We start from the raw sequence: 26,297 nt of genomic DNA on the forward strand, positions 1-26,297 counted from the left end.
ACAACATCACACACAGGGAGACTATCAATTTGTTGAATTTAATTCCTACTATCAGAGAAAACTTAGTTTTAAATTCATTACAACCGAATATTCCAACCTCGTTTTCTCTTGAAAATGTTATCACTCGTGACCTGCGACCCACAATACGGGCTTTCTTTTTTTCTTTTTTTTAATACCTTTTTTTTCTTTTTTCTTTTTTAATGTTTTAAAGTTAAGAGAGATTAAGTGATTTTTTTTTTTTTTTTCCTTTTCAAGTTATTAGAAATATATAAAGCATGTGGATTAAGTATATCCTATATCATCCCTTCATTCCTAATGAATTTGTATACGATTGAGTTAAATTAGTAATGATTTATGGAAATAGACTAGACACAGGGAATAAATATATATTTTCAACAACTTGAACGACTTTACCTATTGATGAATCAAGCTAACCAGTAAACTGACATTATAGTAAATATGATGTGGTAATGGGTTAAGGATCCCCTATAATTTCAAAGAAAGCGTAAATTCTCAAATTATGTGAATTCAAGCTGGTTATTGCACAGAACAACATGAAAAATACTACATATTAAAAAGTTGATAGGTTACCAATGTGAATTGAGTATATTTTTATCAGGTTATTGCACTTTATGTCCATAAAAATTTTGAGCTGAAGAAACTGTTTTTTGGTTTACTAAAGTAGAAGCGTTTATTCAAAAAAAAAAAAAAAGAAGCTTTTTTGAATGTTTTTATATATATATATACCTAGGTAACAAACAATATTTTTAATATGTAACATTTTTCAAGCCGTTCGATATAATGAATGGACTAAATGCACATAATTTTAGAATATAAAAATTGTAGTAGCTCACAATCCATGGTAATACAACCTTTCTCTTGCCTAATATCAATGAAAATTTGGAGCTTAGGGGCTAAGTTGTGTGTTTGGGGATTCCATTTTCTAATGGTTTTGAATGAAATTTAGAGAAAAATTATATTTGTTTCCTAGTTTTTTTTTTTTTTTTTTGCATGATTTTAATTTAGTATTTTGGTTTTTAATTTAAACTATAAAACTTTTAAGGTTTATCAATAATAATAGGTCAGTCCGTTTTTATTGGTCACATGTTTGAAATTTTGATAAAACTTACGTAATTGTTAAAATTGAAAATTTAATGACTAAACTTAAATAGGGTAAAAAACTAATGAAAATTTACCTTCACTTACCGCTGTAGAAAGTTTAGAAACCCCCAAACAATTTGAAATTTTGAGGAGAAAGGAAAAAGAAAAAAAGAACTTCTTGATTGGATTGGACGATAATTGATTTTCGCACTGTTCCCGTCTTGGCTGAAAACGTATAATTTGCCACAGGCCGAAACGTTTCTCTGAACCGCGAGGAAACGCGCGGCCTAAACTCAAAGATCTGTGGCATCGATTACCCAAATTTCTTCGAGTCAAATGCCAAAAGGCCCAAAACCCATTTCGATTCCATGCCCATGTGACAAAACCCCCCCAGCTTACTTCTCTCACCTGATCCAATTTCTGCAAGGTCCCTGAACCAAAATCTCATCCTGGGATCCCCAAAGGTACGGTAAATTTTTTTTCTTTTCTGTTTGGATCTGTTTTGTTAATCTGAATTTGTTGCTTTTGTACCATTCAGATTGATTTGGATTTGATGGGTCATGGTACGGAAGCTTGAAGTGATGCTCAGCTTGAATTTGCTTGTATGGTTTATGTGATAATTTAGTTTGAGACCTTAAGTTCTTGATTTGGGTTAGATCTGGTAATTGGGATTGGTGCTTGGGTTTTTCCTTGTTTTTTATTTATCTTATCAGTATGCGGCTCCATGCATTAATACTCAAATTGGGTTTTCATTATTTTAGTTTATTGAATTGTGGAAGCTAAAAGCTGGAATAAATGATTAAACAATTTAGTTATATCAAATGAATTATGCATTGTGAGCTTAAAGGCCACCCCGAGTGTGAACTATGTGCCTTGTTTGATTTTTCTTTTTTCTTTTTAACAGTATTGCCTCCAGCCTAGAGTAGCGAATTGGCATTTCGTGGAGTTTTTTTTTTTGAAGTCTCATTGTTCTTTATATGAGTTGGACGCTTCTTTGATGAAGAACGGAAGGGACAAAAAATAAAAATAAAATAAATAGTAAAAAATAAAATTGTTCACAAATAGGGTAATTCATTATTTGTTTTTTTTTGTCTTCTCATTCGTTACGTATAGTGCATGAATCCAGAAATTTATGCTTTGCAATGCAAAGCTTATGTTTTATTGTTTTGTCCTCCTTGCTTTATTACTTCAACGTAGTATATAACTGTAAGTTTAAAGCTAAGATTCGATTACATTTTCTGATTTCTTAACAATTGAATCTCACACATTGATATTTGAGTTTGTGACAACTGCCTATGTTAATTAAGTGAATGGGATGATTTGGCCAGGTTTTGAAATCTTGTATGTCTGGTTTCTGGATGCGTGGTTCAAACATTAATTAAAATGTATCAAGAAACGGTGACAAATATGGGGCATATAAATCCACAGTTTGGAACCAATAACGGTGAAAGGAAGGAATCTCCTTCTAAGCCTTCCAGAGGTGCTTTAGCATGTATGGTAAATTCTGAAATAGGTGCTGTTTTGGCTGTGATGCGGAGAAATGTTCGGTGGGGAGTTCGCTATGTAGCAGATGATGATCATCTCGAGCACTCTCTAATCCATTCGTTGAAAGAATTACGAAAACGTATATTTTCTTGGCAACATCAGTGGCATAAGATCGATCCAGCCGTGTACCTCCAGCCGTTTTTGGATGTCATACGATCTGATGAAACTGGTGCACCAATCACTGGAGTTGCATTGTCATCTGTTTACAAGATATTGAGCCTTGACATACTTAATCTTGATACTGTGAATGTTGGTGATGCTATGCACTTGATAGTTGATGCTGTGACAAGCTGCCGGTTTGAGGTCACTGATCCTGCATCTGAAGAAGTGGTATTGATGAAGATACTTCAGGTTCTTCTAGCTTGCATGAAGAGTACTGCATCAGTTAGGTTGAGTAACCAGCATGTCTGCAATATTGTAAATACATGCTTTCGTGTAGTTCATCAGGCTAGCTCTAAAGGTGAATTGTTACAGCGGATAGCTCGACATACTATGCATGAATTGGTTAGGTGTATTTTTTCTCACCTGTTGATATGCCTGCCTGATATCAACATGGAACATGCATTGGCTAATGGAAGTGGGTCATCAGTCCGTAAAGAGGTAATTATTCTTGGGACATCCTTCCTCCTTGATGTAATGTTTCCTGCAGTCTTAACAGTAAAAGATGCTTCCAGCATCATGATCATTGCGATGTGGTGCATCATAATTATATGAGTTTTGCCAAAAGCAAACCTGCAAATTTGCTTAGGATTCTTCAGGAAAACTTACCATGCTTTGTGTTTTGACCATTTAGTGTTAAGGAGTTCTGAATGATTCCTGGGTGAAGCTTGAATGATAAACAGTATTTAAGTTTTGGTTTGAGTGGTGGTCTCCGGAGTGCTCTGCCTCCTTAATTTGTTGGATTTTAGAACCAGCATATCTATTTTTCCTTGTCAATTAATGAAGCTCGTCTTTCTCTCTTTCAGGTGGGTTCAACAGACAAGGATCATACATCTGAAAATAAACAGCTAGAAAATGGCAATGCTGGAGTTGAATATGATGGTCAATCATCCATATATGCATCTAAGGCTCCCATGAGTGCATCAGGTAGTGGGATAAGTGATACTGGGACGCACGAGAACATAACTGAGGTTAGTAATGGAATGGAGGCTACCAAAACTGATGAGAAAGTTATGATGGAACCCTTTGGGGTCCCATGCATGGTGGAGATATTTCACTTCCTCTGTTCTCTGTTGAATGTCACTGAGCACGTCGAATTTGGCCCTAGATCAAATCCTATAGCATATGATGAAGATGTTCCCTTGTTTGCATTGGGGTTAATTAATTCGGCTATTGAATTGGCTGGGCCCTCAATTAAAAAACACCCTAAGTTATTGGCCATTTTTCAAGATGAATTGTTTCATAACCTTATGCAGTTTGGTTTATCGATGAGTCCACTGATTCTCTCAACAGTATGTAGCATTGTTCTTAATCTGTATCATCATTTACGAACTGAGCTCAAAGTACAGCTTGAAGCTTTCTTGTCATGTGTGCTTTTGAGGCTTGCACAAAGCAAGCATGGCTCTTCATACCAACAGCAGGAGGTTGCTATGGAGGCTCTAGTTGACCTTTGCAGACAGCAGACATTTATGGCTGAGATGTATGCAAACTTTGATTGTGACATAACCTGCAGTAATGTGTTTGAAGACCTTGCTAACCTGTTATCAAAAAGTGCATTTCCTGTGAATGGACCTTTGTCTGCAATGCACATTCTTGCCCTGGATGGTTTAATATCAATGATTCAGGGTATGACTGAGAAGATAGGCAATGAACCAGCTACACCAGAAGCTTCCATAGATGATGAGGGATATAAGGCATTCTGGACAATGACATGCGATAACTATAGTGACCCTAATTGTTGGGTTCCATTTATCCGTAAGGTCAAGTACGTCAAGAGAAAGCTGATGATTGGAGCGGACCACTTTAATAGGGATCCTAAGAAAGGTCTAGAATTTCTTCAAGGAATGCATTTGTTGCCTGAGAAACTCGACCCTCTGAGTGTGGCATGCTTTCTCAGGTACACAGCTGGGTTAGATAGGAATCTTGTTGGGGATTATCTAGGAAATCATAATGAATTTTGTGTTCAGGTGCTTCAAGAATTTGCTACGACTTTTGATTTCCAAGACATGAATTTAGATACTGCATTGCGTCTTTTCTTGGGAACTTTTAGATTGCCTGGAGAAGCCCAAAAAATACACAGGGTGCTTGAGGCATTTGCAGAAAGATATTATGAGCAGTCACCGCATTTATTAATGAATAAAGATGTTGCCCTCGTGTTGTCATATTCACTTATATTGCTTAACACAGATCAGCACAATTCACAGGTTAAGAAGAAGATGACTGAAGAAGACTTTATCCGTAATAATAGGACAATCAATGGAGGGAAAGATCTTCCTCGCGAGTTCCTGTCGGAGCTTTACCACTCAATCTGTGAGAATGAAATTCAGATGATCCCCGACCAAAGTACTGGGTTTTCAGTGATGGCATCGAGCCGTTGGATTAATGTGATGCACAAATCTAAAAAAGTCTCTCCTTTCATCATCTGTGACTCGAGAGAGCTCCTCATCTATGACATGTTTGCTATCCTGTCAGGTCCAACCATTGCTGCCATTTCGGTGGTTTTTGATCAGGTGGAGCACGAAGATGTTTTACAAACTTGCATTGATGGATTCTTGTCTGTCGCCAAAATTGCAGCATGTTATCACCTCAATGATGTACTGGATGACTTGATCGTGTCTCTCTGTAAGTTCACAACCCTCTTGACTCCATTATCTGTAGAGGAAGCTATTGTTGCTCTTGGGGATTACACCAAAGTCAGGATGGCAACCGCCGCAGTTTTCACTATAGCAAATAGTTATGGTGACTATATCCGTTCTGGCTGGAAGAACATACTGGACTGTGTCTTAAGCTTGCACAAGCTTGGCCTTGTACCTACAAGCCTGGCTAGTGATGCAGTGCATGATATGGAGCCTTCTTCTGACCCAGAGCGGGGGAAACCTGCTACTCCTTCCTTGTCAATATCGAACGTGCCATCTGTGCCCACTCGTAAATCATCTGGCCTGATGGGCCGGTTCAGCCAGCTCTTATCTTTTGATATTGAAGAGCCAAGGACACAACCAACAGAAGAACAACTTGCAGCTCAGCAACGCACGCGTGAGACTATACAGACTTGCCACATTGATATAATTTTTACAGAGAGCAAGTTTCTCCAAGCTGAGTCTTTATTGCAGCTTGTGAAGGCCCTTATCTTGGCTGCAGACCGACTCCGTAATGGAATCATCTCTGTTGAGGATGAAGACACTGCAGTATTCTGCCTGGAGTTGCTGATCGCAATTACGCTGAATAACCGAGACAGAATAATGCTTATCTGGCAAGGTGTTTACGATCACATATTTGATATTGTTCAGTCGACTATTATGCCTTGCACTCTGGTGGAAAAGGCGGTGTTTGGGCTCCTTAAGATATGCCAGCGTCTGCTTCCCTATAAGGAAAACCTGACTGATGAACTCCTCAGGTCACTGCAACTGGTTTCAAAACTTGACGCTCGGGTTGCTGATGCTTATTGTGAACACATCACACAAGAAGTTATGCGCCTTGTAAAAGCAAATGCAACTCATATCAGATCCCATGTGGGTTGGCGCACTATTATTTCCTTGCTATCTATCACAGCTCGGCATCCAGAAGCGTCTGAAGTGGGGTTTGAGGCGCTAGCATTTATTATGTCTGATGGGGCACACCTGCTGCCATCTAATTATGTTTTTTGTGTGGATGCAGCAAGGCAGTTTGGCGAGTCTAGGGTTGGGGAGGTTGATCGGTCTGTTTCTGCCCTAGATATGATGGCAGGTTCTGTTGTTTGTCTAGTAAGGTGGTCTTGCGAGACTAAAAATACTGTGGGTGAGGAGGCTGCTACGAAAGTGAATCAAGATATTGGGGAGATGTGGCTGAGGCTTGTGCAGGGTTTGAGGAAAGTGTGTTTGGACCAGAGAGAAGAAGTGAGGAACCATGCTATTTTAATGTTACAGAGGTCTTTGGCGGGAGTGGATGGGATTCACCTTCCGAATTCCTTGTGGTTGCAGTGTTTTGATGCGGTGATCTTCACATTGCTTGACGATTTAGAGGAAATTGTGCAGGGTAACTCTCGAAAGGACTACCGAAATATGGAGGGAACACTTTTTCTAGCCATGAAACTCATGTCGAAAGTGTTCTTGCAGTTACTGTTGGATCTCTGGCGGTTACCTTCTTTCTGCAAACTATGGCTAGGGGTTCTTAATCGTATGGAGAGATATATGAACATAAAATTCAGGGGAAGGCGTAGTGAGAAGATTCATGAATTAATTCCAGAGCTTCTCAAAAACACCCTATTTGTGATGAAGACGGCAGGATTACTCACACCCAGTGATTCTATTGGAGGGGATAGTTTTTGGCAACTGACATGGTTGCATGTGAAGAATATATCCCCTTCTTTGCAATCGGAGGTGTTCCCTGCACCTGAATTGGAGCAGCTGCAGAAAAAGCAAATAAAAGCAGTGGGAGTTCCTGCACCTGATGGGACTGTGCTTGTTCAGTCGAGTGAGACTACAGCATGAAGGGAATTTAGGATTGGAGGATTGCAGATTATACCGAGTTTTGGGAAGTTTTAGATGGCCTGAAATATGTTCCTTATTGTTTGCCGAAATTCAGGTATATACCAACTTTACTGTTAAAGGCGGTCTTCTGTGGTTGGATGTTGATATCCACAGTTGAGAGCTTTAGAACTCACAAGATTAAAATTTCCGGAGGAGATGCAAACTGAATAAAGGGAAAAAAGTTCAGAACCGAGTTTGACTCTGGTTCGAACATCTTGTTTTGGTGCGGTTTCTGTTTTAGGGTTTAGGAGAGGAATGGTTTGCTTTTCCTACTTAGATCCTCAATGTTGCTTTCCTTTTCCACCTCATGAACTTAGGAGAGGAATGGTTCCATACTTCCATTGGAGTGTCTCAAGTGCCCATTTGATATACCAAGGGATCTGGGTAGATCCCCCCCACTTGAATTTTGTATTTGGCTCATTAGTTTCTGCACCAAAACCATCAACTTGCATCATTCTCCTCTGTATACCATATAGTCCTTACACTATGATAATACAATGGTTTAGTTGAGCTTTGGATTGTTTAAGCTTCACTCTACCTTTTTACTGAGACAGCTAAATCTTTTTTTTTTTTTTTTTTTTTTGAACGGGAACATGAACTTCATTAATAAGAGCCCGAAGGCAATTACAACAGCCCGAAGGCAAATCACCATCCCGAAAGCTACAACCCATGCCCGTAGGCCCAAGGTAGTGACTAGAGGTACAGAATCTCTAACCACTAAGCTAGGAAACAGCCTAGCTTAAAGCAGCTACCTAAGCAACAAGACTAAAATTACATGAACATATAATTGAGTTCTCTCTTTAACACTAAAGCACAACACAACTACAATAAGAGAACCTGGTCTAGCTTACACGCCACCTAAAATGTCCAAGTAACTTATAATTTATTACAAAGGTAAACTGTGAAAAGATAAAGAATGTACATAAAAAACAAGAAAAAAAACTGCCAAAAACCACAACAACAGCAGCATCAGAAAATGTCCTCGCCGGAGACGGCGCATGCAAGACACGCGCCGTCACTGGATCCGGAACGTACGATGCACGAGCCTACATCAAAGGCCAACCAACATCGGCCAACATCCGGATCACCGATATACACCAGCCACCACCGCGTACGACAAGCCGTGACCCTCACGCGCAAGAAACAGAGAAATAAACTCGCCGGCGCGTGCAGGCCACGCGCCGAACAGGAGGCACCATCACAGCCGTGGCTTAACACAATCTGACCGGAAGAAGCCGACAACCTCCGCGGAACAGCGCGTGAAGAGAGAACACAAACTAAAAACCTCAGATCTAGCTCTAAAGAAAATCGCAAAAACTACACCGCCAGACCAGACTTTTGGTAAAAGCTCACCATACGCCCACTTTCTTCTACCAACAGTTGATGAAGTTTCTGCCAGAAAAAGCAAAAAAGAAAAACAAACAGAAAGAAACAAGCAACGACTCCATAGCTCAAAGCTAGGAGAACAAAACCACCGGCCAAAGCCAGGGGGAACAAAAACCATCATAGCCAAAGGCTAGGGGTAAGAGATTCGGGAGGAGGGAGACGTGAAGCCTCCCTACAATAAGAGAACCTGGTCTAGCTTACACGCCACCTAAAATGTCCAAGTAACTTATAGTTTATTACAAAGGTAGACTGTGAAAAGATAAAGAATGTACATAAAAAACAAGAAAAAAAACTGCCAAAAACCACAACAACAGCAGCATCAGAAAATGTCCTCGCCGGAGACGGCGCATGCAAGACACGCGCCGTCACTGGATCCGGAACGTACGATGCACGAGCCTACATCAAAGGCCAACCAACAGCGGCCAACATCCGGATCACCGATATACACCAGCCACCACCGCGTACGACAGGCCGTGACCCTCACGCGCAAGAAACAGAGAAATAAACTCGCCGGCGCGTGCAGGCCACGCGCCGAACAGGAGGCACCATCACAGCCGTGGCTTAACACAATCTGACCGGAAGAAGCCGACAACCTCCGCGGAACAGCGCGTGAAGAGAGAACACAAACTAAAAACCTCAGATCTAGCTCTAAAGAAAATCGCAAAAACTACACCGCCAGACCAGACTTTTGGTAAAAGCTCACCATACGCCCACTTTCTTCTACCAACAGTTGATGAAGTTTCTGCCAGAAAAAGCAAAAAAGAAAAACAAACAGAAAGAAACAAGAAACGACTCCATAGCTCAAAGCTAGGAGAACAAAACCACCGGCCAAAGCCAGAGGGAACAAAAACCATCGTAGCCAAAGGCTAGGGGTAAGAGATCCGGGAGGAGGGAGACGTGAAGCCTCCCTCCCCCGGCACAACGACCTCAAACCCTAACTTTCTCTCTCTAGAAAAGAAACGTAGGATGATTTGAGACAGCTAAATCTTTGTCTTCTAATTTCTTACCGCAATTTATTGATCTCATTCAGTCCTCTGTTCTGTTCCTCATAAATTTTTATCAAGGTTAAATTCCATTACAGCAAATGTTGGATATGTATTTTTGCTTTGACAAGATTACTCTTTTGACCTCTTCACATTACACGTGGTGATAGGTGATTGATAGATGGGACACCAATGCCTTCTTGTTTCTAGACTGGAAATTTGAACAACAGTACCGCCGATGTAACATGCATAGCCCCCATCTTAAATTCGTGAAAAGGGCGAAGGCCCATTTGGCCCAAGACCGAATATTCCCGCTTCCACTGACCAGAAAAGATCCAAATCCAATCCCACCCACAGTTGCACATAAAACCAATACATCCAGGTCCACTTGCACAGCTGTCGGAAACACGTACCGAGTTCCCGACCAAGCGAACCCTATAGGGTGAATTTATGCCACATTACGAAATTACACTTTCTGAAGTTGTACTTGTATGACTGTATCCTCTACCATCTGGCCAAAGATATATATATATTTTAAGGGAGAACATAATAAGAGATTGGTGGGAAATAATACCAACTCTTCCGAATGGGCCAAAGCTCCGGTCCACCAAAGCCCAACCACGAACCGTCAAAATGAAATTTATTAGGCTCATCAACGAAAAGGCCCAATATGTCATGATAGTATTTTACCGAGGCCATCTTACCTAGAGTCGGTAAAATACCGAATTAGCATGCATCCTAAGGCTGATTAAAAACCGCCCCTGCGGTGGTCATGGAGACCGACTCCACGATCTGCACGATACCGATTATTGCGGAAGGTGGCCCACAATCTAAAGCCAGTCAAAGACCGACTCCACAATCATCGTAATGCATATACCGCGATCCACGATCCGAGCAGTTGAAGATCGACTCCACAATGATCCAGATGGTCAAGAAATGCTCCAGACCCAACACGTGGCCCAATAAAGCCACCGGACTACTCTCGACACTTTGTTTATAAATACCTCACAATCACACAGGTAAAATTTTAATTGCTCTCAATGATAAAAGAGAGATTATGCTTGAGATAATATTAACTTCAGCATCGGAGTGGGATTGTCGAGTCCTCCCCCGACGCAGTTTCCTCTTTTATAGGATATTGGAGACAGGCTCTTCCGTTTCAGCAAATACCAAACCAGAATTTGTTCTAACAGATATTAATATTCAATGTAATTGAAAATATTCAGATGGTTTAGTACAAAGTCAGAACGAAGAAACAATTATTCTTTTTTTCAAATTTTAAATTCTTTATTATTATTTTTCTACTTTGATTGTGGAAGAAAAAAAACGTCTGAACTTGACATAAATTTCTTATAAATTAATTTGTATGAAGTTTCTTATAAACCAATTTATAATATTGATATGTGTCTCTTGCATGTGAGAATTATTATTTTTTTTTTTAATTACATGTGTTTCTCTTCTCACATATTTTTTTAGTAGCTTAAAAGACACGTCACTTTTAAAAAATTATTTGTATAAATTTTCTATAAACATTTGTCATCTTGAAATCAAAAGCAAAAGATCAATGAAAACAAATGCTAATTTTTTTTATTTTTTATTTTTTCAATTCGCAAGATAATTCATTAACAAATATATAAAAATACAAAACACTTTTCAAAATACAAAAATAGTTTTCATCTTAATCCATCGTAACATTATCTTTTCTAAACTCTTCTTCTTTCTTTCTTTCTTTTTTTTTTTTTAAAAAAAAAACTACATGAAATAAAAAAGCAAAAGATTATGTGACACATTGTAGACCGTTCATTAGAGCGAACGGTCTAGATCGAATGAATCGCAGGCCTTGTAATTCTTAAGAATAAAAAGGGGACCTTACCTATCTACATTTGCCCTCTGATCATTCCGAAAAAAAAATAAAAATAAAAAAACCTCCATCACCTTCTAGAAGATCCACTACCGGCGGGCTCCCCGATCTCCGGTCGTTTCAGGTCCAACCATTTAATTCGATCTTAATATCCTCCATTCTATGTTCGATTATCGTGATTTTGTTTGAATTAGGGATTTTTTAAGGCTGTTCTTGATCGAAACGTTCCGATTTTGCTTTCTTTCTCTCTCTTTTTTTTTTTTTTTTTTTTTTTTTTGTTGCGAATGAATTTTGTTGAATGAGATTGATGGGATCTTTGGTTGATGGCTGATGGTGTTGGTGTTCTTGGATACGCGGTGATCGGTGATTGAACAGGAAGAATTGAAGGTTAGGGGACGATGAGTGAGGTATTTGAAGGATACGAACGCCAATACTGCGAGCTCTCCGCAAACCTCTCGAAAAAGTGTACGGCAGCTGGTGCTCTTAATGGAGGTAATAGATAACCTTCCTTTTAATTTCTCCGATTAAATTCATATGTGATTCGTGTATGAATGTACTTTCATCTTTGGAATTTAGTTACACATGTTGATTTTTATGAGCTATTTATAAATTTTGAAGGATAAAACTCAGAAAGATAAGATAAATTGGAATGTAGATTAGCGTATAGAATTGATTAGTGGTTTTGACATTCTGTTGATTTGCACGCGAGGTTGTCAAAATTTTGATATATCCATCTTCCAAAATGGTTATTGGCTTCTTTTGGGGTCTTTTCAAAATTGATATCCTCGAGCGAGCGATTTTACTTGGATTGGATTGGTTTGGTTGGATAATGCGAAGTGATGTACCTTCAGATAAGGGTGGAATAGTTTTAACAGCTTTATTCCCTTTCTTTGTTCTTCAAAAATTGCCCACGTCAAGGATGCCATAGGGCCAGTGGAGTGCAAATGGCGTGAATGGCACTTATGTGGATTGTTATCAAAACATGTTTGTAATGATGAGTACAAAAGTGAGCTTAACATACAATATTTAACACCTTTTCTTATTGACTTGTTTTAGTCTTCAAATGAGTAATGCTCTCATGTCGAATCTTTTATAAATTGACATGCATTGAAGTAGTTTGGTAACTACACTGTTGCATTGAGATTTGTGGGTTCAGCTTTCTCTTAAAATCCTGAACGTTTGATGAGATTGATGTGAATGGGAGAAGCAAAAATGCTAAGGGTTAACTAAGAATTGGTTATTTTTGTGCCAGGTTATTCCTGTTCCACCTTTCTAACAACCGTCTTTGTAATTTTAAAGTGTAGAGTGGTGTACTTTCCACGAGATCCATGTTGTTATATTTTATATTGCTTCTCATAATACAATAGTGTAATTGTAGTACGAGAGGGAACTGGTGACAAAATCTCGGATAAGATTGAGATGCCTTGTTGTCTGTGGCATCTATATTTTCTAATTTTCTGTTTTCCTAGGTGTTGCATGTCACAAACCCCTGCAATTCTATTCTGTCAATCTCTAAACACCTTATAACTCCATCTACAACCATCCCACCACTTTCCTATGAAGGCAGCCGATAAATGTCCAATTACTACTTTTCTCATGTCATTCTTTATGTATATATTTGATGTCATGGATACTAGTAGAAATTTATTCATAGTTTGTTTTTGTACATGTGTTTATATGATGTGGCTTGATTGATCCCCCCTTCCTTTTTTAGTATATATATATATATATATATAAAGAAAAAAAAAGGGGGGGAGGGGGGGGGGAAACTAGATTTACCCTCTCAATTTACCACCCTATTTGCAATGCTCCCCCAATCTTTCATTGGTTAATGTCCCCTGCCGATCTAGCATTGGGATTGGGGATTGCAATGTTCCCCTTTTGCCCCCAAAAATATAAAAAAGTTAAAAATTCAGAAAAACACGCCATGGCTTAGTACTTTCCTTTGTTTTGTTTTTTTGTTTTTTTCACGGAATTTTTAAAATTATGGAGGGTATTGTTGTATTTTTGCTCACGGAAGGGGGGCATTGCATGGTAGATCAGTAGGGTACATTAACCAAATTAAAAGTGTTTTTTTTGGAGGGGGCGAACATCACAACTCGGGTGTTAGATTGAGGGGGAAAGTGTAGATTTTTTTTTTTGTTTTTTTTTTTAAAAAAATAAAAGGTAGTTATGACAGTATTTTCTCAATGTCCACCAAAAATTATGATGTCTTCATTGTCTTATACATCTGCAGAGCAAAAGAAACAAAAAGTTTCTGAGATAAAGTCTGGAATTGATGAAGCGGAATCACTGGTACCTACTTTAGTCCTTGGGGGAATTGATATCCATTATTTTGTATTCTCAGTATTGAATGGGATGTTTGTGAATTTTGTTTCAGATTCGGAAAATGGATCTTGAGGCAAGAAGTTTGCAACCTAACGTTAAGGCTATACTACTTTCTAAGTTGAGGGAGTATAAATCAGATCTGAACAATCTGAAAAGCGAAGTCAAGAGAATTGTATCTGGTAACTTAAATGCAGCTGCCCGAGATGATTTGTTGGAATCAGGCATGGCAGATACACTCACAGTATGTCTAAAATTCCATGGTTTCCTTTTTATGCTTGTTTTTTTAAGTGCTGCGGTGATTCATAATCTGGTAGTGGTTTTATGGTAGATGTGGTAACTTACAGGAAAGAGATTTCCAGGTTTCTATCTTCTTTTAGTGCCATGGTGATATATTATTGCAGTTCACTCGGTCATTTCAGTGATGGTTGTCTTAAGTTATTGGGTCTAGGGATACAGGCAGTCTTAAGTCTTTTATTTTTCTAAAATTCTTACTCTGTTTGGCTTTCCCATTTTGGTAAATTGAAACTATAGTGACTGATATTGAGGTCTAATAACTGGTGAATATTGGCACATTCCTTTTTCCTTCTTCATTGAATTTTTAGATTGTTATTTGATATAAATAATTGATGCGTATGCAATAGGCATCGGCTGATCAAAGAACGAGATTAATGATGTCAACGGACAGATTAGGCAAATCTGGTGACAGAATTAAGGAAGGTAGAAGAACCATGCTGGAAACAGAGGAGCTTGGTGTCTCAATTCTTCAAGATTTGCATTCTCAGCGACAGTCTCTCTTGCATGCCCATAGCACGGTAATTATTCACTAAGGCTTTCCAGATTCAATTTTTTTGTTCAACTGTAATCTATACAATGAGCAGGTTGCTTTTAGTTTGTAGTTTTCTTCATTTTGAATCATACTTTGTTTTTTTTTTGGTGCGTCACTGTATGTTTTCTTTTTTGTTTGTCTATTATATATTTTAGCTTTCAAGTTTAAGCTGTAATAGGTATGACCACCTATTTTTCTATCTGCCGAGGGTCTATAAGTTTTACCCTGCAGCAGCACTGGCAAAAACACGTGCCACTGTAATCTGATGGTTTTCCTTCTGTTGCAGCTGCATGGGGTGGATGATAACATAGGAAAGAGCAAGAAAGTTTTGACAGCCATGTCAAGGAGGATGAGCAAGAACAAGTGGATTATTGGCACCATTATTGCAGCTCTTGTCATTGCTATCGTCTTGATCTTGTACTTCAAACTGAAGTAGAGAGGACAATTTGTCTTGGGCTTGTGGGGGTGTCTCCAAGGAACACATTTTCTTCGTTCTTCAGCCTTTATTGTTCTTGTTCTTTTTGTGAGCTTGCAATTGAGTGCTAACATAAACATACTTTGTTGTTCAGTTACAGCAAATGTTGATTTGCTTTGTTCGTTGTTGGATGTATAATGTGTTATATTTCATCATGCATGGAATTGTTGTTCCTCTGTAATGAGTTCATATTGAACGGAGTATGATTAATCAGAAATTAAATACTATTCCATTATGCCCCTGAAGAAACTTCCATGGTGACCTTTATATAAGAACTGTTTTTTGAGAATATATGCAAGATCCTAAGTGCGATATATTGCATCACTGAGAATCAGTTCAATATTCTGCCATTGCAATTGGTTGGTAGTTGATAATGATCCATCAAATTGACAACTAGCTAGTCTTTATAGCTTTGAGGTACCCTAATCCCAATCCAAAGACTGCCAAGAGAAGGAAAATGGAAAATTTAGGATCCTAGTTAAAATAGGCCTGCCAAATGGAAGAAGTTGATTTTTATCATCTAGAATTACAACGTATTGGAACCACAAAGTGTGGATATTTGCAAAAATTCCCATCGAGTTATTTGACTTATAATTAATGCATGTTGTATTAAAATGTATATAAAAATGAAAATATATATGATAATTAGATGGACTTTGAATAATGCCAATTTAATAAATTGAATTGGACTTCTCGAGGAATTTATATTGGTTAAAAAGAAATAAAAGCTGAAGAGACGGCACTAGAAAATTGTAGGGTATGTATAGTCACAGATCACATGAAGTTCTCCTTCCCAACCAACGGCAGTAAGACTCAAGATCAGCAAAGTTTCAGACTGTGATGAAGAGTGACACCACTCTCTCATAGATAACATCAGTCCCAGTTTTCACCTTGACTTCGTATGAGATGGTCAATCCACTCTGCCCTCCCCTCCCCCACTCGCTACTTCCGTTACCTTCTACGAGCCTGTGCTCGACACTCCTCTCTCGACGCCGGCAAGAAACTTCACGCCACTGTCATCACCACCGGCCTGTCCGCCTCCCCAGACTCCTTTCTCCACAACGCCCTCCTTCATTTGTACGCAGCTTGCGGCAACTCATGCTATGCACGCAAACTGTTCGATGAAATTCTGCATTCGCACAAAGACACTGTAGACTGGACCGCCTTAATGGGCTGCTATGCCCGACATGGTTTGCCCAGGACTGCGCTACTTTTGTTTGTCGAAATGGGGAAAGAGGGAGTGAAGGTCGATGACTTGGCCGTCGTTTGTGTGTTCAACGCGTGTGCACGGTTGGCGGACGATTTGTTTGGGGTGCAAGGGCATGGTTGTGTGGTGAAGATGGGATTGGGTGCTAGTGTGAAGGCGTGCAATGCGGTTATGGATATGTACGTGAAGTGCGGTATGTTGCGTGAGGCATGGCAGGTTTTTGAAGAGATGGAGGAGCGGAGTGTTGTGTCATGGACGGTTATTTTGGAAGGGGTGGTTAAATGCGAAGGTGTAGGAAGTGGGAGGGTGGTGTTTGATCGGATGCCGGATAGGAACGAGGTTGCGTGGACTATAATGATAGTAGGTTATGTGGGGAGTGGGTTTATCCGGGAAGGTCTTTTGCTTCTGGGTGAGATGGTTTTTAATTGTGGTTTGGAGTTGAATTATATTACCCTTTGTTCATTTTTATCGGCATGTGCACAGTCCGGTGATGTGATGATGGGTAGGTGGATTCATGTTTATGCTCTGAAGATGATGGGAAAGGAGATGGATATTATGGTGGGCACAACATTGGTGGATATGTATGCAAAATGTGGTAGGGTTGACACTGCATATAAAGTTTTTAACTGCATGCCACGAAGAAATGTGGTGGCATGGAATGCTATGCTTGGCGGGTTAGCTATGCACGGGCGTTGTGAAGTTGTTTTGGATATATTTCCTCATATGGTCAAAGAAGCCAGGCCAGATGATTTAACCTTCGTGTCTGTGTTAAGTGCCTGCAGCCACTCAGGTCTAGTTGATGAGGGTTTCCAATACTTCCGTGACCTTCAATCTGTGTACGGCATTACGCCTAAGATGGAACATTATGCTTGCATAGTGGACCTGCTTGGTCGGGCTGGTCGTTTTGAAGAAGCTGAGATAGTAATAAAGAAGATGCCAATGCCCCCGAATGAAGTGGTTCTTGGATCTCTTTTGGGTTCCTGCAGTGTTCATGGAAAGGTACAGCTGGGTGAACGCACTCTGCAAAAGCTGCTTCAAATGGATCCTTGCAACATGGAATATCATATACTTATTTCCAATATGTATGCCTTGGCTGGCAAGCGGGACAAGGCTAATTCCCTTAGGCAGATTCTTAAGGATAGGGGTGTTAGAAAGGTGCCCGGAATGAGTTCAATTCATGTTGGTGGCCAAGTTCATCAGTTCAGTGCTGGAGATAAGTCACATCCCCTAACCACAGAGATTTATAGCATGTTGGATGAGATGATTAGAAGGTTGAGATTGGCCGGTTATGCCCCAAATACTGCTTCCCAAGTTTCTTCTGGTTGTGATAGTAGTGAGGGTAACACGGATGAACTGGAGGAGATAGAGCAGGCCTTGTTCTGTCACAGTGAGAAGCTGGCAGTTTGTTTTGGGCTTATAAGCACAAGACCAGGTTCACCTCTTTATATATTCAAGAACCTACGTATATGCCAAGACTGTCATTCTGCTATTAAGATAGTTTCGGATATATACGATCGAGAAATTGTTGTCAGAGATCGCAACCGTTTTCATTGTTTTAAGCAGGGTTTTTGTTCTTGTTCTGATTATTGGTGATCATAAGTGCAATGCGCCGATGATTGCACAGAAATAGTTCAGGTCTTATTCATTAGCTGCTGGTCTACTTGTACCTTCTGATTTATTGGGAAGATTGTGCTGGAGGCTCATGAGAGTATATAGCTTTTGCATTGGAGGCGCAGAATTGTAAGCTACATTTTGAATTGTATGTGACAGTTCATGCGTTAAACTGATTTTGGTTATATATAAATGATTATTGAAAACCCTAATTATGATGATTACTTGTGAAGCAACATGTAAACGTAGTTAGCATTTTTCCGAATCACATAAATAATATAAGAACCATCCTGGTAAATATTATTTGACTACGTGAAGGATTTGAGCGATGTGAGATTGATAGTCCATGTGAAGGAATTATATGGGCATGTGCTGAACCACAAATGGAGCATGTATTAGGTTGATTTAAAATTATATATGCGATTGCAAGAAGCCTTAACTAGGCCTTTTGAGTACCACAAATTTAACAATGGACCCTATTATGAAATCTCATATTTGCAAATAAAACACAGTTTCAATTTTCAAATGAGGATGTGTTGTTTGGGATGCTTACTTATTGTTTAGTGTATTGATAGTGCTATTTAATATAACGTTAATATTGTTGTTTGACAATGACTTAAACAGAAGGGGATGTAGCTCAAATGGTAGAGCGCTCGCTTTGCATGCGAGAGGCACGGGGTTCGATCCCCCGCATCTCCATCATTCGTTTGAGCTGTTTTAGCTGAGAGTTGTTTCAAGCTTCAACAATAATGTAAGGATTGTAAGCAAGCAATCATGGTTTAACTATTCATTCAAGAATGATGGCGTTGAGGAGAGAGAGGCACATGCAAAGTTTCTACAAGCCTCACTCCACTATTTCGAGGTTTTGAAGTTCCATACAACTATACAAGCAATTGCCAGAAAACCTCACCCCAAAATTCTCCAGCATTATATCCAGAGGACTAATCCCATTATCCCAGATTCCAAAAATCAACGGCCAAACCCTTTTCTCGTTTCACTTTCTGTTAGAACTAGGTAGAGAAATATGTGCTCTATCAAAAAAATGAAGCCGAGATTTCTAGGATATATGTCTAAACAAAGTTGATAAAGAAACTAGTTGTAACGGCCGAGAAAAAAATGTCAGCAAAGACTAGTTAATTTTAAGTTTTTTTAAAATTCTTTACAAAACACAGTTTTATATAATAATTAGGGAATGTGAAACTTAGCACCTATGAGTATCTTAATTTATAAACCACTTATTCTATAAGAACTATTCATCTTTTCTCAATACGAGATCTGAGTGTTACATTAATAATAAACATATCCCTATCCATCTTTGACTTGTAACCAATTAAGTATATAACCAATTAACTCATGTTAGAACTGGTGGTTCTATGAAAAAAAATAAAAAATAAAGACGAGATAATATATTATTTTGAGGATGTCTCAAACAAAGTTGACAAAGTGGACTTGCCATAACAAAAATGAGGAGAGAGTACAACAATACGCTCCGACAAAATTAAACAAAAAAAATAAATATTTATAATATTTTTCTATCTTAACGACACCAACAACAAAACGGAGTTTAAGTTCCTTTTTTAACATTGGTTCCTTGTCCCAAACTAGGTAAATAAAATACCAAAGTCAGCATCACCAAAATCCACTCATGTACCAAGCGGCAGATGCAGTGGCGGACGCAGCCTTTTAAATATGAGGGGGCCAAATTGAAAAAAAAAAATTGGAGGGGGGCAAAACTAAAAAATAAAAAATTAAGGATAAAATTTAATTTAATTTAATTTTTTTTTTTTGGGAAAATTTTGGGGCTTGGGCGAGCCAGGTAGGGGTGGGCAAAAACCCGCCCACTCGCCCCGCCCCACATACATTGGATTTTAGGTGTTTTTTTGTAGTCACCGGTTGGATTTGTCCAACCCGTGCTGGGCTGGACAGGTTGCGGGTTGGGGTTTTAAAAAACCCCGGAGACCCGCCCTGCACCGCCCCACCCCGCACCCCCAAATTAAGAACAAAAAAACCCTAACACCCCCCTCTCTGCGCCGCTCTCTTTTCTTGAAGCTTCTTCACTCTTCAATTATTCCCCTCACCAGAGTCTTCTCTTTAGGTATTTGACTTCTCCTCTAGTACAGTACTCGTTTTTAGGAACGAGGGAAGGCATCTTCCTCGCGCAACTTGATGGTGACAACGTCGAGAAAGCAGACACCCACGAAACAAAGCAGTCACCCCTCACTTTTTTCTTCATTTCTCTTCAAGCCCACCCCATTATATCTACTCTGATATTAGTAAATCTACTCAAATCTACTCTGAATTTGCAAAACCCGCAAAACCCTCACCTGCAGAAACCACCCTGCGCCCCCTTGCGACCCTGCGGATATCGTGAACAATTTTGCGATTGTGGGTTAGATTTTCTACACCCGCATGGTTGCAGGGTAAGGGCAAAAATGGTGGAAATCCGCCCCACCCCGCCCCATGCACACCCCCTTAGGGCCAGGGCCCCCTGGCCCTTATTAGGGGTGGGCATCGGTTCGGTAGACAGCTAAGTCGGTTAATTCGGTCGATTAACTAACTTTTGTCAGAATGCAGTCGATAAATTTATTTTGGTTAAGTCAGTTAAGAGGTTAATATGCGGTCGATTAAGTCGGTAAAGCGGTTAATATGCGGTCAGTTAAGTTGGTAAAGCGGTTAATAGATGGTTGGTTAAGTCGATTAAATCGGTTAACATGGGTAATGAAACGACGTCGTTTTTTATTTTTTTAAAGGGAAAAAAAGAAAAAAAGAAAAAAGATCAAACGTTTTGTTCTTACTAAAACGACGTCGTTTTGTTTTATATTGGTTCGATTATCAGTCGGAATAAAAGGCGGTTCGGTTTGGTTACTGCTTAAAAGACTATTTGGTTACCGGACCGGCTTTCGGAACAAAATTTTATACCGACTACCTAACTGAAATTAGTCGGTAGAGTCGAATGCGGTTTGGTTCGGTTCGGTAAGCGGTCGGTAGGCGGATAACTTGCTCACCCCTAGCCCCTATATAGGTCTGCCACTAGGCAGATGTCCATCCTCTTGGAAAGGCAGCAACTGTAGATAACCATACAAAGTATAAAACTCAGACTCAGAGTCATCATTATTGGCAGCTAGACAGCTCATGAAGGTTTCCAAATCAAACTCAAAATCAGAGTTATTAGTAGCTGGTAGATAGCCCATATGGATATGGGTTTCCAAATTAGTCGTATGCGTGTTATACTCTTCCACAATATCAACAGAATTCTATGATGGTGTAAATTCAGACTCGGGCGTTCCAAATTCAGATGGACATTTAGACAATGTCCCAGTGGCTTGAGGCCCATCACATTCAACAACATCGCAGCACATCCTTTTTCTCTGTTGGGATCCATCCTCAAGTAACAACACATCTATATTAATCCAAGGTTGGGGGGCTTCAATTCAACAGAGACGACAGTAGCAGGAACCTGATCACCAATACAAGACTGATCTTCAAAGCGTCTTTTGAGCCCGCTTTTTGATTATGGTCTGTTCTTTTGAATGGTGCACAGAACCTAATTGGTTTCCCCAACAAGTGAGAACTCGTGCATAATCCAGTTGGATTTCTTTGTGGACAAGCCCTCTTTCACCTTGAAACATATCAGCTTTCTGGCCCCAATAACATCATCATGATTATCATATATATTATTAGAAGAATTCTCATGCCAAACTCCACAATCGGCTGTTTGTACCACTCAATTTTTGGATAGTTTCTTTAGCCTTGTGAAAAAGTAAAGCTTCTCCTCTTGATCACAAAGATCGCCATAGATTTGCCAGAAGGGTTTTCACCATGCATATTAGATTGCTGGGTAGTCATGAATGCAGAAATTATCCTTTTTTTTTTTACTTTCTCATAAAGCTTCTCGTGGAAACCAAGGTGCTATATGCGACATGAACTTTGGATTAAATGATCTAAATTCTAAGATTACACTGATCACAATCACAAATGTTAGTTTCATGATGTTCTCATCTTCAATGGAACAAGGTTGTCACATTTGTGAGATGATTTCCCTTTTTCTTTTGCCAGGGTCCTCCATCTTTAACCTCATAAACTATCAGTAATGTTAGACTTTATCCTTATAAACTATGAGTAACGCTACGTACGGAACATTTGTTTTTCCAGAATCCCTCAGGATTGGAAGTTTCCCCCTTTACAAAAAGTGGACAGGGACCGCTTTCATTTTGGGGGTCCACTTTTTGCAAGGGAATATATATATATTTTGGGATGGATGACTCTATAAATTATACTCCTTAGTCCTTGATAAAATTATAGCTATGAGGGAGTCTTTACCTTGCTGTCAAGTCCACTATGTTATTTTCATATATAGTGATTCAGAAAACCGGACACGTGTCACTATTTAATTAGTGCTAAGATTCTATTAGTTTTTTTTTAAAAAAAAAAAAACCTCAAACTACTAGGACCAAAAATACATACATGCATACATACAAATATATATATATATATATATATATATATATATATATATATATATATTATTAAGAACGGGTAATAGGCATGTTATACATACATAGACATTTAGCTCCCCTACAACTCCGATCCATAGACCATAGCGTAAGGAATGTGTGTTCATATGCTAAGAAGCTCATACATCATTGGGCACCACATTATTATCTCTTGCATCTTGACAAACCAACGCCAGAATAACCTCATCATGCACACTTTTCACGTGGAGCTAATAAGATTTCGAGAAATCCAGCTCTTTTCATTGGTCGCTCGGAATCTTCAGCACCTCGCCTTCAATTAACTTAATTCTATGCAGAATATGGTATCCTCAAGGCCATTCTCTGGGCAAGCCAAGGTCTTTCTTGATCTGGGTCAATGTAACCATGCATGAGGAACTGTTCTGCTTCTTCATCTACCAATTCTCTAGCCCATGTGACCCGTTTTGACGGGCAACTACCCGGCCCAAAACACCTGCATTTTCAAACTATTTGTAAGTTTCTCAAAAAGCTCTTCAAACAATGGGCGGGCGCATTTACTCATTTTAATGAGAATGCAGGTGAAGAAGCTGCAGAGGAATGAAAGGAAGCACTTTCCTAAAGAATCCCTGACATTCAAAAGCCAAGGAAAGAAATGCAAAATCAATCAGACCTAGACTCAATTCTAATAAATCTACTTTTCCCTTTTTATTCTGTTATTCTTTTTGGTACAAAAACCCACGTCTATATTTCAAGTAGTTTAATATAACATAAGGCATCATCAAAGCTCACTCAAGCCCCTGATAGCTGGATCAAATTCACTCACTTCACAAGTTAAGAAAAGTTTTCAACATTTGATGGAAGGAGGAAGCACTAAATATTAGAGATACCTGTATTCATAAAAGCAGGCATTTCTCTCATTCTCTGTTTTGCCCCAGTTATCCCACCCTACATGTTTAATACATGCATCCATATATGTGTATGCAAAGACCACCCTCCCGAAAGGTCCCCATGGTCGTCCAAGACACATGTATGAAGCCCCTTCATTGCCAGTGATCACACATCTGCATCCAGACAAATTATTCATAGGTGACAAAGATAGAAGCGTTTGAAGGAAAAGGTATAACTACAAAAGTTAGATGAATCCTTGATCAGGTATGACTGACTAATATCTTCAAAGAATGCCTTTGCTACTTCGACCAGAAAAAGTATGAAAGCCATACAATTTTTTTAGCTTGCACTATATTTACGGCAAATACTTCATATAATAGAAAATAAAAAGAGGGAAAAGAAATTCAAATTCAATAAAAATAGGGGCACAAATCGTAAAGATTCCTATGCCACAAGTCAAGTTGTCAAACTATTGCAACTTAACTTGCCTTTTCAGGACTAGCCATGCAAATGAGTTTTAGGTGCCTCTCTAGGCTTTGCTATTGCCCATAACTGGTATATGATTTTGAAGTCTGGGGTCTGGAGTAGATGTCGGCAATAATTAATGGGAACTCTAGAGAAAAGATGACCACATCATGATGCTCCAAATATAACTTATCAATTCAAAGTATTTGGGTAAGAAACCAAGATGTTTTACTGAAGACGATATGGTAAAGACTGGTCAAGTAAATACCTCAAGAACACATAACCAGTTGTCTCCTGAGAAGATTTCCTGCCTTGTGCAGTTATGAAACCTGCTGACTTGCAGTGGATATGACAATGCTCCAAGAGAGCAGTGCTATTGCCAAAGATGAAATCCACGCTTCCTTCAATATAGCAATCTTTCAAATATTGTTTTCCATAATGCAGGTACAGAGTATCCTGCATCAGAATCATATAAAAAAGGATCCTTTAGGTATAATTATGTCTAGGATAACTTGTCTAGGTCGTCCTGAAACGAAGAAGACAAATGCAGACAATCAAACAGCACATTCAAACATCTAGTTTGCTAGCCAAGGCCCTCAGTTGATTCAAGATACTACGGACTAGATATTGCCTGCAAACTAACTATGCAAATCAAACTCAAAGAACTCATCCAATTCCCTTGACTTTAAAAAAACAAATAAATAAATAAATCTGACTGATTATTGGCTACAAAGAGCATTCCTGATTATTTATAGAAAAAATATGTATTAATTGCCAGAGAGCATGGAAGTTCTATTTATCATCCACCAATTAGTTGGTTGCTTTAAGAAATTGCAAGATGTAAAAAAAACTTTTCATGCGATTGAAAAGTTGTTAGTAATCTAACAACTCAAGAATGCACTGTTAAAGTCATTAACCCACAAAATAACCGAGAATGACGCAATGCATATACCTGCCATCCAAGGAATCTGCAATTATAGAAGGCACATCGATCAGCTGTTACTCTAATTGCCACAGCTTGACCTGAACCCTACCAAAAAGCAAACCAAAAACTAAGTGTTGAGTCAATGTTACCGCTTAAGAGATTATAGTGAAATTAAAAATTTCAAGCAACCATATTCCATGGAAGATAAATAGTAAAAAAATTTTAAAAAAATCACGATAAGAAATCAAGCCTCTGACTATTCTAAACCCCACTATAAATGCACCTTTGCGTATGTTCAAAGCCGCAAAAAAAAAAGTTTCCGATATGCTCGATACCCAAATAACCAAGAGCACAATGTATTCATTAAACAAGTCAGAAGCACGCTTCTGAGTAAACGCAGACGCCCAGACTATAATTTCCAACATGACCAACAAACTAAAAGCCTTTCTCTCTCCTTTTTTTTTTTTTTTTTTCAATGGGAAGTAAAAAGGCCAGAACTTAACAAATACTCGCAGATCAACTTAATAGGTGCAATTTTGGGCATATCAAAAACCTAAATCCATAGATTCCAACTTACCCATTTCCTAAAACCCCAAAACTCAATTTCTACCATATCTACGCGAACACCCATTAACTAAATTGACCCAGCTAGAGCAACAACAAAATCCCAGAAAAATGAACCAAAAAAAAAAATTGAATTCACTAAGTATTCTCAAAGATTACCTGAGGAGCAGAATTTTCAAAAGTGATATTCTCAGCAATGAAATCCTCCCCTTCCACAATAGTGCTCCCACACCCAAACGTCCCAGTCCCAATCACCCGAGAGGCCTGCAAGACCCATCACCCATCCACAACCCAAAAAATCAACAAAAATATTCTTCAAAAACCCAGATGGGTGGTAGCACACACACACACACCGAGTGCAACCTTACCTGGTGGTGTTCGATCTGGGAGGAGGCGGTGTTGTGCCAGGTGAGCACGGTGTCCTCCGGACTGAGACCCGCCAGGGTGATGAAGTTCTTGGTCTTTGGCACGTACACCGGCTGCTTGTAGATGCCTGGCGCCACACGAATCACGGTCCGACGCGTGTTGCCGAGTGGCACCGCGTCTATGGCATCCTGCACCGTCCCATAGTCCCCATTCCCGTCCTGTGACACCTTTATAACACATGCCGCCATTGGTATTGAGATGCTCTGCTCTGCTCTCCTCTCTCTCTCTCTCCAATGGAAATGGAATGGGTTCTGGGTTTGCGAATAGAAAAGAAATCGTTAGAAGATCTATACTTGGGTTTCTTGTCTTGTTGAGAGATGGAATGTATTTCACTATTTTCAGTATTTTGGCTGGCTTTGTTTAAGCAGTAGGTGGGAAATTTTAGTCTGTGGGTGTCCTCTGGTTTACTCTGTGCGCTTCTTTCATGGATTTGGGCCTTTTGGCTCTTGTGAAGTAAACAGGTACAGGGACATTTTCGAGACTTCGAGTGAATATGGACTTCGTGGGCCCGCTATCCTTATCTTATAGACCCATCATATTCACTTTCATAATTGATAGCCTCACCACGTG

General features: G+C 39.3%; 4 protein-coding genes and 1 non-coding gene across 6 annotated transcripts; 4 read left to right on the plus strand and 1 right to left on the minus strand.

The window, feature by feature from the left end:
- Nucleotides 1–1,281: 1,281 nt before the first annotated feature.
- LOC133859675 (ARF guanine-nucleotide exchange factor GNOM-like) lies at nt 1,282–7,824 on the plus strand. 2 transcript variants are annotated; one of them, XM_062295171.1, is made up of 4 exons: nt 1,282–1,565; nt 1,640–1,703; nt 2,430–3,246; nt 3,612–7,824. In XM_062295171.1, exons 3-4 carry the CDS (start codon nt 2,485–2,487, stop codon nt 7,269–7,271), a joined length of 4,422 nt encoding a protein of 1,473 aa, XP_062151155.1. In that variant the 5' UTR covers nt 1,282–1,565; nt 1,640–1,703; nt 2,430–2,484; the 3' UTR covers nt 7,272–7,824. The 2 variants fall into 2 exon arrangements, with proteins under 2 accessions (XP_062151155.1, XP_062151154.1); XM_062295170.1 differs by lacking the exon at nt 1,640–1,703.
- A 3,699-nt stretch (nt 7,825–11,523) lies between these two features.
- Nucleotides 11,524–15,404, plus strand: LOC133859676 (vesicle transport v-SNARE 13). Its single transcript, XM_062295172.1, has 6 exons — nt 11,524–11,664; nt 11,916–12,032; nt 13,777–13,835; nt 13,921–14,109; nt 14,510–14,680; nt 14,981–15,404. Exons 2-6 carry the CDS (start codon nt 11,939–11,941, stop codon nt 15,128–15,130), a joined length of 663 nt encoding a protein of 220 aa, XP_062151156.1. The 5' UTR covers nt 11,524–11,664; nt 11,916–11,938; the 3' UTR covers nt 15,131–15,404.
- Nucleotides 15,405–15,901: 497 nt separating this feature from the next.
- Nucleotides 15,902–18,199, plus strand: LOC133861123 (pentatricopeptide repeat-containing protein At5g15340, mitochondrial). Its single transcript, XM_062296838.1, has one exon. It carries the CDS (start codon nt 16,071–16,073, stop codon nt 17,967–17,969), a length of 1,899 nt encoding a protein of 632 aa, XP_062152822.1. The 5' UTR covers nt 15,902–16,070; the 3' UTR covers nt 17,970–18,199.
- A 414-nt stretch (nt 18,200–18,613) lies between these two features.
- On the plus strand, nt 18,614–18,686 carry TRNAA-UGC (transfer RNA alanine (anticodon UGC)). Its single transcript has one exon. It is a non-coding gene; the product is annotated as a tRNA-Ala (tRNA).
- Nucleotides 18,687–22,494: 3,808 nt separating this feature from the next.
- On the minus strand, nt 22,495–26,019 carry LOC133859678 (pectinesterase 31). The gene is made up of 6 exons (XM_062295177.1): nt 25,670–26,019; nt 25,461–25,565; nt 24,765–24,842; nt 24,081–24,268; nt 23,347–23,520; nt 22,495–22,952 (listed from the first exon to the last, which is right to left on the minus strand). Exons 1-6 carry the CDS (start codon nt 25,913–25,915, stop codon nt 22,790–22,792), a joined length of 954 nt encoding a protein of 317 aa, XP_062151161.1. The 5' UTR covers nt 25,916–26,019; the 3' UTR covers nt 22,495–22,789.
- Nucleotides 26,020–26,297: the final 278 nt, after the last annotated feature.

This window comes from Alnus glutinosa, chromosome 2 (assembly GCF_958979055.1).
Source record: "Alnus glutinosa chromosome 2, dhAlnGlut1.1, whole genome shotgun sequence".
In the NCBI taxonomy this organism is placed as follows: Eukaryota; Viridiplantae; Streptophyta; class Magnoliopsida; order Fagales; family Betulaceae; genus Alnus; species Alnus glutinosa.